The sequence below is a fragment of the Rattus norvegicus genome, chromosome 17 (genome assembly GCF_036323735.1).
Source record: "Rattus norvegicus strain BN/NHsdMcwi chromosome 17, GRCr8, whole genome shotgun sequence".
Lineage (NCBI taxonomy): Eukaryota > Metazoa > Chordata > Mammalia > Rodentia > Muridae > Rattus > Rattus norvegicus.
The window spans coordinates 65,298,973-65,315,775 of record NC_086035.1 but is presented as its reverse complement, the minus strand read 5'-3'; the positions used below and the strand labels follow the sequence as shown (position 1 = coordinate 65,315,775).

Here is a 16,803-nt window from a genome sequence, read left to right as displayed (position 1 = left end):
GATATGAGGTGTGAAGCTTCTAATGTTAAGCTCACCTCTTCATCCAAGCTAAAACGTTCACTCTGTATAAAATTGTTCACTGTATCATGAGGTTCTGTCTGCTAAATGCATCTCCACAAGTGACAAGACAAGACACTCGTGGAGACACTGGATACAAGATAAATGATAAACACAGTCCTTTGTTTTGAAGCTTCCCAAACATTACTGACCTCTGCCCAAGACACTGAGCCCTAAGGAGATGTTCAGATGGCTGACTTTTATTGTGACTCGACTTTAATATCTGTGACAGTTAGAGGAACCTTTTCTGGCTTTATCCCTGAACTCTCTAATGGGATTTCTCCAAAGTTACATTCATTTTTCTAATCCAGACTAATTGTAACAAGACTTAGGAGAATACTGTTAACATCTTAATTCAGTATGTTAGGGCCTTAATTCACAGTGAGAACTATACTGTGTATCACAGTCAGCTTCTTTGTTTAGATACACACATTTTATGTATTCACATATGTAGGATTTTAGGCTTTATGAACTCAAGCCTGGGAATGGAGACCATGTGTGCTGTCCCTCTCCTCTGTACTCATGGGCTTGGCCACATGTCTGACTGAAGCTGTGATCCCGAATTGATTGCTTTTCCCTGTGAGTAGGGTCATGGAGAGACGCAAATACCTGTGCATCTTTACAGTGGGAGGCGCTGAGCTTGAGGACCCTCCCATGCCCTGCATGATGGGTTCAATTTCAGCACAAGTTTGCTCTGCACCTGAGGACCAAGCATCCCACTGAAAATTTGTTTACAATAATACTGAAAACTTACATAAATTATTACTAGCTACAGGCATGTGTGAATTTGAAACAAACATGGAACTCCTATCTCAGAACAGTCACCCACACATTCATAAGCTCAGCTCTGGCTACCGCACGAGCTCAGGAATTACCTCTGGTGGTGATGGCCAAAGAAGCGAACATCAACTTGATTGTCTTCTTTCTGCATGACTTTGGCTGGCCAAAACCCAAAACCTTTCATTTTAGCCCAAACCAGCTCATGATTAGGTATCTGAAAATGATACGTTATTTCTTTTAATATTAACTACTTAAGTAGAGAAACATGGATTAAGTAAGACATAATCTAATTGGATATTTCCTTTTAACTATGAGACATATTAGAAGTATTTTTCTTTTGACATCAACCAAAGTACCCACAATTCATATGTTTGAGAGAAAACAGAATTATAGACTATTTCCCAAGTGAAGCAGACTCTGGGATAAGGTTGCCTCTAAAGGCAAGAGCCCCATGCATGACAGCAGTGAGCAGAGCATACTAGGTGTGTGTTAGGAACCAAGAGAATTTTAGGCCCCACAGAGACTTTTCTGATTGTGAGGCCTCCTAAGTCCACCTGATGTCAGAGGCACTGGGGATACTGCCCCCAAATGCCCACAGGCTCTGCCATTTCATAGGAAATGGTGGAGCTACAGATAGAGGTAAAGCCACAGGTCCATTGTTCAAAAGGAGAAGAAGAGCAAAGGCTCACTCTCTGGTTTATCCAGGGACCCAGGGCATGGTCTTACCAAGTGCTGTTTGGAATTCAGAATGGAGAAACACTGTTGCATACTCATTAAGATCACATGGACTATATGATGTAAATATATTTCATACGTATTAGCATCCGTAAGTAAAGGGGGTAACTGGTCCAAACAATTCTCTATAAATGAAAATGACAAAATCCCACATACGCAAGGGTAGCAGAACCAGTTGTCGGGCCGTGCGTTTGACAGGTAGAAGCAGTTCTTGCAAAGCTGCAGCTCGTCCAGCTGTAAGGCAAAGCAACCATCTGAGCCGCGGCAGGAGAGATGCGGCTGTGTGGGGTGGCAGCACGTGATCGCAGGCCCTTCCATAATCTAGTGCACTGCAACTTAACACCTCAGGATGAGAGAAGGCCTTGCCACAGTGAGACTCCTGCACTCCCAGGCCAGGGCGACAGTCCCTTCCCTTGCTGTGCCCACTGCCCGCCCTTGCCTGCAGCGTTTTCTTCATTACTGTACGGGATACTTCTTCCTTTTCCTGTCTCCAACCTTTCTCCAGCAGACAGCTCTCCGTGCCCCGGGATTTATACCTGCATCACCATTTCCCTCCCCCTGCCTCGGGAGTGATCCAATAAGACTGTTTAATAGTGAAAGAAGAAAAGCTGAATTTGAAATGAACAGAAGAAATCAAACTCCTTATATGAGATCTTTTACAAGAATAAGTTTCAGATGCTTCACTCTCTGTGTGCACATAGACTTTGTTCTCTGCCTTAACTGGCTTTGCCATGTGGCTGTCATTTCAAGACATGGCTCTGGCTGCAGAGGGCAGCTCGTTCACATCTCACCACCTCACCAACACTCACATCAGCAACTAGCAGGGCTTCAAAATTACTAATATCTTTTTGTAAATTTGCCATAACATCTTTTGTAAGCTTTTCCAGAAATATTTTATTTACCTACTTTCCAAATGCCAAACATGAAAACCAAGTTACATTCAAAGGAAGTGCCATAGTTAAGATATGGAGCGAGGAAGGGCAGAAGCCTGAAGACTTGGATTATAGCAAAGGTTTAATTATTAGGTGTGAATGCTAAGTACCTCATGACACGTGTCTTTATAGAGCATCCTTGCAATGTCCGCTTGCTCACTGTCTGCTGTAATTGAAGATAAACAACCTGTCATCAGTACTCTAGAAGCCACTGCCATTGAGCCCATCACCAAATGGCAACAGACTCATCTCAAAATACACTTTACAGACTGTTCAGGTGGCACAGGCAACTTGCATTTTGCATTAAACACCGCTACTAGAGAGTGATTTCTTGTCACTGAGAGTGAGATCTTAGTTGGAAAGCCCTCTTAGCTAAGATAAAGCATATGGGTGTGAGGACTGCTCTTCACTAGGGATGTAGATCAGTGGTGCAGTGCTTAACTGTCACGCACAAGTCCCTGGGCTGGATCCTCAGCACCAGAAAGCAAATGGTCAAAAGAACGCTTTCCCCTCACAGGGCACTGGCTGTCACCTCTGTAAGCCACACCAAGAAGCACCCATCAGTTTAAATTCCAACATCATTACTCATGTATGATTACAAGGAACTGTGGCAGATATTCTGAAGATAGAATTTAATATTTTCAAACTGTACACAAAGACAAAAAGGACGGAACCTCCATAGAAGATCACTGTGTTGTGGAGAAGCAGCTGTGCGTCAGCCTTGAACTCCTCATAACTCCGGTACTTCCCCTCATTCACCTTCTGTGGGGTAAAAGACAGGACAGATGTGCGTGAGTGACAAGGCTTGAGAAGGGGACACAGCAGGACTCCCACTGCCTGTCAGAATGACAGCGCCACAGGTAGCACTGTGGCCAGTGTCAACCTCCCACAGTGTCTGCACAGCTGCCATGCCTCGTCTGCAGCTGTGGTGGCAGCTGCTTCTGAGCTCTGCCAATAGAAAATGATGAGAAGAGAGCAGGGCCACATATGCTCCCATCTTCCTAGCAGCTGGATGAAGACTGGAAGGAGGAGCCATGAGCCTCACAACAGGCACCAAACCTCTAAGGTTTGGACCTGGACCAGGCATTAGCCTGTAGTGAAGTCTCGGGAGTTCCTAAAGACCAAGTCAATGCATGGCTTTCTCTACATTACTGAGAAACAGAAAAGGACTTCCTTCAATGCACTCTTTGTAGTCCAGCCTTTAGTAGCCAAAGAGAATTTGGGGGGTATTTCCCCCTTGTAGAAAGGTGCCCAAACTTTTTCAAGTACTTTTTATAGAGATAAGCAACCTGGAAATGCAAGAATTTCTGAATCCCAGTGATTTGGGCATAAAAATAGCTCAGAGAGCCAAATCTTCGAGGGAATGGTCACAGACCATGTTCCTTTCTTGGGCCCAACTCCTACAGCTGTTTACCTGTACAGTACTAGTTCAACTCCTACAGCTGTTTACCTGTACAGTACTAGTTCAACTGACCTTTCTTCAATGCGAATTCCCACTTCTCCTAGGTCATTACCTACACATCCTACACAGAATTACAGGGCATGTGGCACTGGCCAGTTTTGATGCTTCCCTTCCATTAGTCTGTAGTCTGTCCCTTCCTGTAGTCTGTCTCTAAAGGGCTGGTGAACACCAGGTACTGGATCTGCTTAGGAGCTTGCCCAGTCATGATGCCCACAGAGCACTTCCTAGTGAGTTCTGCTCTAAATCATGATTCATATTTTGAATTTTAAACTGGATCACAAACTGGTAACATCATAGAACTCTTGTCTTTCTGCTAATTTTCCTTACAGGACTCTAAGCACTAGCCCAGACGGCATCATCCCAATTTACAGAGAGCCTAACAGGATCCAGAAACCTTCATGGGAGGGATGATGGCAGTGGGGTATAGGAGTCCAGGGTGGGGAGCAGGACTTTGTCTTTAGATCCTCAAGCTCTATAATGGAGCACAAAGACAAAAGTAAATTCTGGGATACATGGGCAGCACAAATTAGACTTCACGGGTTCAAAGAAAGGATAAGAAGTTGGGTGGGCAGAGGAAGGGCTTGGGTCTGGGAACAGATGGGGAGAAGGTAAATATGGTCAAAAGTAACTTTGTAATTCTCACAGATCTAATAATTACTTCTAGCTTTCACCCTAATTTTATGGTTTCCCAATGCAGTAAATCCATTCCACCTGAAACTCCCAAGTGCCCTGCCAAAGAAGCAATGAGCAGTTCAGAATCAATATTTACATAAAGAGTCACACTGCCCGGGCTGGGATGTGCTTCCTGTCATCAAAACATGTCAGGAGCTGTGAGTACTTCAGTCATGCCTTGCACACTTTGCATTATAGGATGTGACATTTGTAGGCAGGAATGTGTCAATCAGCAGGAATAGTGGCACAAATGTATAGTATGCATGGTACACAATTGTGCATGCTGCTACTTACCCTCTCACCTGGTAGTTATAGACATAGGGAAGGGGAAGGAAGGAGCCACATTACCTCTTGTATGGTAGGGACGTCCACAGCTGAGTGGACCAGTCTCCGGTACATCGGGTGCTTACTGTCCTTTCCTTTTTTATTAAGGTCTATAGCCTAAAAGGGTTTAGATATATAAAGTGACATGAAATGCAAATTCCTAACAGGGAAAATACTTTTAATCTTAGACGTTCTTTATAACTAATGGAGAATGTGTACAGTTAATGTAATGTGGCATTCTTCAAGGTTTGACAGAAGAGCTATTTAAGAAATGCCATTTGCTCAATAACTAAAGCAAATGTTCATTTTGATAAATTAATATTTAAATATATTTTAATTGAATACAAACATAAATACAAAGCAAAAGGCAAAGTCCGGTCCAACACAGAAACATTTGTTATAGATAATGAGTAAAACAGCAACCAAATTAGGTAGTGCACACCTCTGATCCCAGCACTCGGGAGGCAGAGGCAAGAGAATCTCACATTCAAATCCAGTCTGGGCTACATATAGAGACCTCGTCTTGGAAACCAAACTAGACCATAGCCAAATATGTCAGCAGAAGTTGTCATGGTTCCCACTGCAAGAGCCACAGTGCAAGGAGCCAGAGCACACTCACCCGCTCCTTCATGCGGGAGACGATGAACCTCAGGTAGGTGCCCATCTCCTGCTTGTTAGAATGCTTCTTCTTAATGCTCTAGGGGAGAAAGAAGAGGCCAGATAAGCCCGTCACTCACATGTCCATATGGAAAAGGACTAGAGCATGCAATAATGTGTTCTATAATTTCCATCTTTTGACAGCGTCTGTGGTAGTTATGTGAGTAGTATTTCCCTCAAAAAGATGGGAACTGAAAAGTTTGTTGTACTTGACATAGTGACTAACAAATGAAAATCTTCCCTTTTCTTGGTATTTTAACTTCAAAGCATATTCTAATGAAAGGAAATAATATATGTAACAGAGAATCTCTTAAGTTTACCAAAGATCAGTGGTCAAAATCTTTTAGAGAACATTTAAATTGATACTGACAGTTTATATCATATTTTGTTAAAACTAATCTGTTGATGAACTGTGATGGTGGGTACACTAACGTATCAGTTTTTCATGCTACAGACACGATTAACTCATACACAAAACTAATAGAAATATATATTTTTTATTAATTAGATTATTTATCTCTCAAGAAAATTGTATTTCAGATTTCATGTTATTTTTTTTTTTTTAGATATTTTAGAAACCTGGACAAATGTCCCTATGTCAGAACTAAGGCCCACACCACACAAAGCTCCATTCTATCACACTGCTGCAGGATGAATGAGTCCAGCCCTATTTTAATGAATGTCACACCTTTTCAGCCACTAGATTATGATTTTTCCACTGCTAATATCATTTCTGCCAGGAAGCTATACACGCAGGGAATTATTTACACACACAAAGTAATTTTAATATGCTAAACATGGAAAGGAAAAGATATATTTCCAGTTTCACTACATATGCATATAAAAATATCTAATAACAATTTGACTATTTTACTATCAAGGAACAATGTCAGGTATTTCTTTTATTTTTTGAAACAGGATCTCATTGTGTAAGCGAGGTTGGCCTGAACCTCGCAGCACTGAACCCCCCTGGCTGAGTGCTGGTCGTGCAGGTACATAGTGTCCTACTTCCCTCAGACATCTGCCACCGAGGGCCTAGCTTTCCTTCCACCTGCACCCCTCACCTGGACTCTGGCAGTGAAGCATACTCCATGTCTCTCCCCCTTAGCCCTGTGGCCTATGCCACCACGCAGCACACACGCGATGAAATTTTTCTCAGCGTTCAGGAAAACAAGTCTGCATCCCGTAAAAAGGGAGCATGGAAACACATGCTCCAAGGCAGGCCACCCTGTCGGGTCTACTCTACCACACTGTGGATTCACCATCAGTTCTGCTGACCTCAAATGATCAGCCTCACTAAATGGGAAATGTCCAGTCATCCACAATGGCATCAGTTACCAAGGAGTCTTGAAATGCTATTGATTGGGTTACCGTCTGAAGGTAGGTAGCTCATTTCAAGGAAATACACAACAGCCCTCCTTGAAGTACTGACAGACACTGACTCCTGAAGCTTGCTCTGCAGGAATCCAACAGGGCAGGGGCAGCTGACTTTTCTGAACCCCACTCAAGCCCAGCTGGCTAAGGGCAGCCACCTGGCTGGCAACAGTGCCCTCAGCTCTTTGAACTGTATCTCTGCACCCTTGTTCTAAACATAATCTTATGGAATAGTTCACTCTGTTGACTTAAACCCAAGTCCTTCTGATGCCAGTACCATACAAATTAAAGCAACACAGTGTTTTTTCCTATGTGCAAAAATTCCACATGAAATTGGAATATCACTAGGGCTAAAACATCTTCACTAGATTCTTCTGTCTTTAAAACACTCTGTAACAGCAAGGAAACTGTACTAAGGTCCGGGGAGCTCACTCCCTCACTTGCCCCATCACCACCTTCTACAAGAGTCTGTGTTCAGTTCTTTTGGGCTTTATCTGCATAGCCACATACAGCAGTGCTACCTGGGGAAAGAGTCTGAGTCTGGAACTTTCATTTCACTGGAGTACACAGTAGGACAGAGGATGACAACTAGTTCTTCCTCTGTTGAATCTGGCTGCAGTCACAAGTGAAGATGTCATAAGCCTGAGAAGTGACAGGTAAGGCCAAAGAGATAGGGCCGACCCCCTTAGTAACATCCAGTGCACAGTGACCAGACGCCTTCAGATACAATCTTCAAATGTTACCTCAGGAAGCTCTTACCCTTGCCTGACAAGTTCTCCTCAGTCTTAGACAATCCCTTTTAGTCTATCACATCGATACCAGCTGAGAAGCCTTTAGATACAATGTCAGTGTCCATTTATATAAAGTCCTAGAGCAAGCAAAGTCTCCCGTGACAGACGGGAAGGGACAATACCAGCTGTGCTGAAACATGCCCTGTGTGGTACTTGGATGCCACAGAGGAGCTGTGTGTGCTCTTCTGACGTACACCTCTCCTCAGGGAAAAATTCCCAATGTCTGTAAGTCACTCACAGGGTTCAGATCAAGCTGGTTGAAGGTAGAGACCCAGGTGTTTATAATCTACATACTGTCCTCAGTGTGACCCATACCCAGCCAGGGTCATTAAAGAAACAAAGGCTAACACACACTGAGGCAGCACTTTACCTTCCACTGTGGCTGGGCTCCTGTGTACATGTAAAGCAGTTAGCCTTCCAACACCGTCTTGTCGCAGTCCACCTGAGCCTGTCTTTTCTATCTCTGCTCAGCTTTGCTCTGCTACTCATTGTATGCATCAAACACACTGTGGAGGGCAGCTCTGATTTAAGCATTTGTGGGCTCAGTTTAGCTACAGCAGCAGCAACTTCAGTGTCCTTGGTCATATGGGATGACCCAGAAGAATTCCACAGGCAGACCAGTTTGTGGAGTGCACACTTCCTACAGGAAACCCAAACCCTCTCTTCTGCCAACAGATAAGAAATCCTCTAGACACTGAGACTGCTCTCACTCATACACACTAACTGGTGTAGTGACCACGGAGCCGTGTCTGGACCATGGAGTGATAGAATCTGTCTCCCAAAGTGGGCGGGGAGTGCTTCTCAACCAAAGCAGACCCTCTCCCAGGGATGAATGGGAACAAAATGCAGACTGCAAGTTGCTCTTATACCCAAGGGTATTGTAGGTTTTCTCCCCATTAGCAGGTGTATTTCAGGTCTTGTATTTTATAAAAGAACGCACAGAAGGCATGTGTGCTGATGCACACCTTTAATCTCAGCACTGGGGAGGCAGAGGAAAGCAGGCTTTCCTTGTGAGTTCAAGAAAAGCCTGGTCTACATAGAGAGTTCTAGACTATATGGACAGTCAAGACTATATGGAAATACCTTGTTATCAAAAACCCAAAAGAAAAAAATCTGCAGAACGAGACTGCTGAGGTACCTTTAGGAAACAAAGACAGGGCTGCCTGCTGAGGCACCGATTCAAGGGTTGTAGGTATTGGACCATTAGACCACCAGGCATTTTAATGGTTAGAGGAAAAGCTACTCCAACCCATGGAGGAACAGCTTTTAAAGCAAGCATGACTGTCAGAGTCACTAAACAGACAGCCACCCTGTGTCTCTCTAACCCCTCACTAGCTTTGAAGGTTATGCTTGGTCTCCAGTGGCAGGCCTTAACCTCCTTCACTGACAGCACATAAGACTTCATTGTCATGGCCCTCCCTGGTCAGGAGGCCCGTCCTGCAGGATTACCAAATGCAGCACTGACATAGGTCAGAGGATGAGGGGAGGGAGTTAGTTCTCTCCCCTACCATCTTATGTCCTGGGGATGGATCTTAAGTCCCTGAGCTTGGCAGCAAACCACCTTCACCCACTGAGCCCTCCCGCCCACTCTCCTTTCTGTTTTATGCCAATACACTCCTAGCTATGTTTTCTGTTTTTAAGAAGGAAACATGCAGACAGTAAGACCTCTGCCTGCAGAGCTCCAAATCCCTCCTACACAACATCGTCTACTCTACGCTGTGAACAAGGAGAAATTATGTACTTTCTGTTCAACGGTACTACAACACTAAAGAAGTTTTGCTTAAGATCATATCCATCACTACAGGGGAAGCCTACGCATTATCTTCTCAGGCCTGAGCATTTTGATAAACTTCATGAGGACTCGATGGCTTTATTTATTAACAGCATTTGTCCTTGCAGAAGACTGGTGTTTGATTTCAAGGACCCATAATGATGGCTTGCAACTATCTGCATCTCCAGTCCCAGGGGCTCCTATGACCTCTGTGGGTACCAGGCAGACATGCAGTGCACAGACATACATGCAGGCAAAACACCAAACATATTACATGAAAATAAATCTATAGAAAAACTATAATTGCTACCCAGCCTCCAAAAGAGAAGTCGCAGGATCTAATACACTGCTGCCCCAGACCTACCACCCAGTGCCTGTCTACTGTAACACTGCTACGATTACCATGGAAATGCAATGTATAAACCAGGTGACTTCTTTCCTTACCAGAGTGGGTTTAGGTAGCTTCGACAGCGATTAGATAACTATACCCAGGATTTCACAGCTTCTGTCTTAGACTCAATCTGAAAGCTTCTCCTCTTTCCAGAGGTCTTATTTCTTTTTTGTCTGGCTAAGCCCATAGAGAGCAATAAAGCCACCTTATGACAGAATAAGGTTCAGTCAGCATCATATTAAAAATAATTTTTCTATTTCTCTTTTAATTAAATTTATAGGATACAGGTGTCTTTAAACTAATGCAATCAATGGTCATTATTTTTAGTATCACCATTAAAAACAACAGCTTCTACATCTATTTTACTTAAAAGCCAAATATCCATCCTATGTCTGTTAATATGGAGCTTGAAAGCAAAGGTATTTCCTTTGGGGTAAAAGTCACTCACATTCATAGAGTGGGCTGAGCAGACAAGAGGAGCTATCTCTAAGCAGATACATAGGAGGGGCTGCATCCACACAGCTTTCACCTCTCACTTCACTGCAGCATGAACTGCAGACCACTCTGCTCAGCTCTGCAGTCCGTGGGGCTCGCTTCCACACTAGGTCCTCTGAGCATTCACTCGACCCCTGCTACTCCTCCACATACACACACACTCTGTGGTTAGTTTAGTCGTAGCCAAGTTCTGTTCCTTTGATGTCCACCTGCCTAATGGGCACATCGCAACCAATGTGGGACAGAAAGACACCAGAGGCTTAGCATAGGACTTAAAGTTAACTTTAAAAGGCCAGGGTCTGAGAAGGGCAGAGATACTAGGTGCCCTGGAGCTAGCACCACAAGCAGTTATGATCTGACTATTGTGGAGAACTGGGAATTGAACCTAGGACCTCAGAACAGTATACACTCTGAAGCACTGTGCCATCCCTCCAACCCATCCACATGTGCACTTCTAAGGTTTTTTCTTCGTTTTGGCAGAATCTATTGCTTGGCATGTGTTCAGAAGAAGCTGTGACAGCAGGGAGACTTGGGCTAGAGTCCTCAGTGGACTCTAGAGTGAAGGCCAAGGGCTAGGGAGCCATAGGCTGCAAACTCAAGGAGCTTTGTAGCTCAGACCCAAGGCATTATATACTAATAATTAATAATAATCATCAGCAGCATTTATCTTTTGTTTTCTTACATTTCTTATGTTTCCATATTTTACTAGGCTACATTAATTTACCATGCAATTCATACAAACTTTTTTCACAGAGAAAAATGCCATGTATATATTTAAGAAGGAATGAGTGCTTTCCAGATTTATAAAGAACCTACAGGAATCTTATATTTCATGCTTTAAGTGGATTCTTTCATTCAAAACTAGCATGTGATATATGTTCTGTGCATGTATTTTAGTGACTAATATCTAGTGTGTGATGTCTGGTGTAGAGTGTGGTTAGTGTGTATGTGGGGGAGATGTCTAGGATTTGTATGTAGCATGCATGATATTTAAAATGTCTGGTGTGTTGTGATCTGTGTATCTGTATTATGTGGTATGTAGTATGCGTATACAGTGTGTGGTACGTGTGATGTTTGTGTGGTGCACATACACACACACTGTATGGGATAAAAAGTTTAGTCATATGACATGATGGACAGTAAAGTGGTATTTTTGTTATTCCTTATGGGCAAATCTTCAAACAGTATTCCATTTGAGGCCCAGAAACAGAGAAGGGAGCAAGGGGCTTCTGACTACTGCCTTCCTGCTATTCACCGACTATGCAATCACATAACAACTCAGTGTGCTAACTGCTACCAATGTACACTAGAGTTCACAGGGTAAAATGTGTTTATAAATTGACTCTGCAGCACGACCATGAATCTACAACCCCTAGTCAAAAAACCAGAAGGAACCTATAAAGGAGAATATTAACAGAAGGGAGAAGATAGGGTCCCTCTGAAACCCATCTCAGTCTGTCATTCATTTTCCCTGCTTCATGGTACTGCTCCTCTCTTAGTCTTCTGATGCTTCATGAGGGATAGAGAGCAAGTGTCCCTCTCTCAGATAGTAAGGTTACTGCTCTCACAGACAGAGCTTGCTACAGAATCTGTACACTAGGAGACTGTCTGTGTCTACCTTTAGAATTGTTCATTCTTTCTTTCTTTCTTTCTTTCTTTCTTTCTTTCTTTCTTTCTTTCTTTCTTTCTTCCTTTCTTTCTTTCTTTCTTCCTTTCCTTCTTTCCTTCTTTCCTTCTTTCTGAGACAAAGTTTCTCTGTGTTGCCCTGGCTGTCATGGAACTCACTCTATAGACCAGGGCAGTGTCGAACTCATAGATTACCTGCCTCTGCCTCTGTCTCTCAAGTGCTAAGATTAAAGGTGTGTGCCCCCACTACCTGGACCTCCTTTAGAATTTGTGAAGTAAGCCTTGATGAGGAGATGAAGGCCAGAGCACTCTGACAAGGATGATACTTCACATGAGAAGATGCTTCTCTTAGGGCTATACAGGGTTCCAAGTATGAATGTTTAAAGACAACACCATCTGCTCTGGCAGTAGCCACATCCGGCTGGACGCTCACACTGGACAGCACCAGAGACCCCTCCACTACAGATTAACAGGGAGCACTATGCCAAAAGGCAATACGGTGCCATCCCAGCAAGTGGTGGTGCAGGTCTCAGTGGCAGACCACAGTGCCTGTATATTAAGACAATGCTCAAAAGTTCCTTATCTGTATATTCTGTGTTCTCTCAAATCATTAAGAGGAAAAAGTAAACTGAAAAATGATTCTGACTAGAACCATAGTTCCTGATTTTATTTGGAATCCAAGTTTTCTTAGTCTAAAAATGTTTACAGGTATCACTCAGTCCTGTGATTTCTTTTTCCCCCAAGATGCTAGCAGGCTAATAAGAATGCAGTACACAGACACAAAGACACACACACAGACACAGACGCACGCGCACACACACACACACACACACACGCCCACCACAAACTATGGATGGCATCAAAGAGGAAAATGAATTGTAACTTGGGAACAGTAATGAAAATGAAGAGAAGTGAAAAGGAGACAACTGACAGAAACCAAATGGCTGATAAGAACTGAGTGTGATTCACAAGGCACCATGAGTGCATCTGTGATGGGCTGTCAGTGATGGGCAGCACACGGAGGCACACATGTAAGAGCCGGTCAGATGAGGGACCTGTGCTTTCTCTCCTGTAAGCTGTGCACATAGGATGTTTGGAGACAAGCTGACCATATCCAGTAATGCACATAATGCACACACACGACATGCACAGCCTACGTCTGAAGAACATCACCTAGAGAAAATGAATTCTGTGACTTTCTCTTTTCTTATTTCTATGTTAGCTGAATACTGCAAAGTTTTCAAAAACAATTTTAACTTCACAGGAAAAAGAATGTATAACAAGATGTTGGGGGCATTTCTCTCAAGGTAAAACCTGATTAGACAGATACTCATGGGCTACTTTCTAAGCAGCTGGCTGTCTGCAAGGTAACACTGGAGAGAAAGCAGGTGTTCAGAGGAACAGTCTTTGAGATGTAGGATTCCTAAGGTTAAGCATGAGAAGTGGTAAAATTACTTTGACTGAGAATGGTGCACATTGTCTTCTCAGACTTGACACTGAGACACAAGTGACTGGTCTGGCAGAGCGGCTGACAGTCGGGACAGCCCACTCCTAGTGATGGGTCACCCATGTGGGTCCTAGGGTAGGACAAAGTCTGTAGACCTCTACCAATAGTTAGAAACATGGTTGCTTTAAACTTACAACTTTGTAGTAATGATTGACTTCTGGTCTACTTTTGCCTGACTGGAAATAAGGTTCTTCTCTACAAAATTCCTTGTTTGTATGCATAATTATCCAACATTCCCCAAACATCAGAGGGAAAGAGATTGGAAAGTTGATTCTGATTGGAACCACAGTTTTAGGGTTTTAGTCTGTGAACCCAAAACTTCCTGAGTCCAAGAATATTTCAATCTGGACATGGATTTGTTAATATTAAACAGTACTTTTATAGAAATTTTGGTTTTGTTTTAAAAACTATGTTAACCAAACACTTCACCGGATACACATGTAAATCGCCATTATGGTTTAAGGCTATTGTTCTTTTCACACTTGAAACATAATCATTGCCAATTCTCTTTTTTCATGAACATAACTATTAAAACAACAGAACTTTAAAATGATGGTTTCTTTGGAGGCTTCAGAACTAAAGGTGAAATCCCCCAAATTCGGCCTCAAGCATGGGCTTCCTGTGTCTGCTGGGGACAGTTCACAGTCTAGGCTATAAACACACACTTTACAGGATTTATGATTTACAGTGTCATTTGCATAAGTGCAATTATATCCTCCTATCATGATAGCATCTTAACTGAGCAAGGAAAAACAAAAACAAACAAAAGTAAAATGAGGTTGCCATGCATTTGTCAGCCAGTTACTGTGAAGTTAAAACAAACAAGCAAACAACCAATCAGAACCCAGCAGAGCACTGTGGACAAGAAACAGCAACAGAACTTCATACATGCTGCTGTCTTCACAGAATGATTCCACCTCTCTCTTACATAAATAATGCAAAACCCCATTGTACTCAACTGCACCAAAAGCCAGTGCTTTTACCGAGATCCCTTACTATGACAGTAAGAACTGACGATGAAGGCTAAGAGCCTGGCGGTGTGGTCAGGCGTCTCCCTCTCCCTGCTCTCTTACTGCTTTAGAACTCTGTCTCTCCTCCTTTGGGGTTCTGTAAAGGGGTTGGATCCAGGCTCACACACAGGACAGGGGAACTGCACAGGAGTCTCCTGCTGAGTTTCTATAAAAGTCTCTTAGTTTTTGTTTGCTGGCTGGCTTGCTTGTTTTTTGCTGACAGGGCCTCACTGGTTTCCCTAGGATGGCCCTGAACTTACTCTGTAGGCCCAGCAGTCCTGAGTAGCTGGGTTACAGGCCCGGGCCACCAGGCCCAACTCTTCCTTGTGAGAGGTCAAGGTTTATTTCCTAAAAGATAAGAGATATGTATTTGCTTTTAAGAAGCATGATCAAAATCCACGAACACAGAACTCGAGTGACACAGCCCCTGCTTGAACGGTGTCTGAGCTACCCCTGCACTACTTTCCTGGGGACAGCGTGTGTTTGAGTCTGGAAGAATCTCCAGGCTCAGCCTTGACACTGGCACTGCCAGGCTTATTTGTTGATCCCTTCTCCCATTTCCTAATAATTTACCTTGAAACAGTTTTCTACTGCTATCCTAACTGCCTTTTCTCTACTTTTTAAGCTAAGTGGGCTCAAGTAATCAAGACCTCAATAACTGAGGGAAGCCTGTGTGAAGATGGCTGAGGTAACCAACAGCTTGGTTACTATGGAGGACTAAGATGGGTCTGGACATCTGCTGATCATGTCCAGATAAAATCTTTGACTGATGTTAAAAAAAAATAACATTTTTTAAGAAATTAAATAAACATTCCAATGACTGAAGTATTATTTAAGGCACACTCAGAATTGACCTTACAGGCAACCAATGCAGTGGTTCCAGCTACGTACGTACGTAGCTGAGCGACACAAATTATAAAACAAATTATAAATCAGACAAGTCTGTACCCTCACCATCCCCAGTCCCTGGGAATGCAGTATTTAGTCAGTACTCGTCGCTCATATACAGACACACTACAGTCTCACAGCATGCACATTCTTCAGTGAGGAAATCACTGTATAAAATATGTATTGTACCAACTGCACAATGCATTTTACTTTAATTAAAGTTCTTAGTGTGTAACTGTCCCATCCCTTCACCCTCCACAGAAAATATAAGCAAAAAGTAAACCACGTCATGAGGACAGAAAGAAAAAGACCTTCCCCGCTATAGGGTGGGACGCTGACCAAGAGCACTCCAACACTGTGCCCATCAACTCTACCACGCATTACAAAATCTGTATTGAACAGACCTCCATGTGGCAAACAGTTCATATTCGGAAAGGCTAGCCTTTAAAGCAGTCACATGACCTAGAAATAGGTGTAAAATATGTGAAGATATTTCTATGTGATTTAAATTCTCTAAAATGTACAACCTGAGACATGGGGTGTGCTCTGTGATGCCCATTGGAGTGCTGTGTTCATTCGTCAGTCATTTCAGCAAGTAACCCCCACCCCCAGGATCCATCATTCACCTGGCAAGACCACCTGGGGCATCTTGGTGACACTAATATTCGTTAATTTCCACCCTCTGACAGCACATGAAAGCTCATAGGTACTCACCCTGCAAACTGGGCACTGCCAGTGACTACTGCTGTCTCTAAGCCTGAACTCATCAGACAAACACTTGGAATGATACACACGAAAACACAGGTCACATATCAACACCTCTCCAGGCAAATGGCATTCAAAACAATACCAGTCATGAGTTTCTGTTTCCCAGTCCTACAAAAAATACAAAATAATTTTGTATGACATTTTGTCAATATCTTCAATAACTAAGAACAAAATTGAAACTAAAGTCCATCACAAGTTAGGCATTATAAACAATTTACGACATTTAATGTGTTAAAAACGAGAGAAAATACCTAGAAATTTACTTCTTCATAACTTGATTCTCTCCTCTGTAGTGTCAATAATCAGACATACCGTATAGTGGTCTGACAGCAACAACTCTGACGTGAATTATGTTCAGAGCCAGCCCCGGGTCTAATCCTTTCCTTTAAAACTAGAATCTAAGAAATGATGTCTATTATAACCTGAGTGTCTCACATCAACCAGGACCTTTATATTTCCAACAAACAAACCTGTTTTGTCCTGCTTTTTACAGATTACAAAATGAGTGTGGACACTGCGGGGAAAGGTGTGGTCAAGAGTGGTGGTGCCCACTGTGCTTGTCT

The 16,803-nt window shown here is 43.0% G+C and overlaps 1 protein-coding gene across 44 annotated transcripts in view; it reads right to left on the bottom strand.

Moving 5' to 3' along the window:
- Window positions 1-16,803, bottom strand: part of Zmynd11 (zinc finger, MYND-type containing 11) — a 96,372-nt gene that overhangs the window by 7,503 nt on the left and 72,066 nt on the right. For 25 of the 44 annotated variants that reach the window (XM_006254152.5, XM_006254150.5, XM_006254154.5 and 22 more), the window contains 7 exons: window positions 16,187-16,348; window positions 5,582-5,659; window positions 4,987-5,079; window positions 3,179-3,266; window positions 2,615-2,670; window positions 1,729-1,806; window positions 933-1,051 (listed from right to left, as the gene is read on the bottom strand). In XM_006254152.5, the coding sequence (XP_006254214.1) occupies window positions 933-1,051; window positions 1,729-1,806; window positions 2,615-2,670; window positions 3,179-3,266; window positions 4,987-5,079; window positions 5,582-5,659; window positions 16,187-16,348 (674 nt within the window). Of the gene's footprint in view, window positions 1-932; window positions 1,052-1,728; window positions 1,807-2,614; window positions 2,671-3,178; window positions 3,267-4,986; window positions 5,080-5,581; window positions 5,660-14,844; window positions 14,933-16,186; window positions 16,349-16,803 lie in introns of those variants that run through there. The other 19 variants (XM_063276218.1, XM_063276231.1, XM_063276219.1 and 16 more) reach the window with 5 other exon arrangements.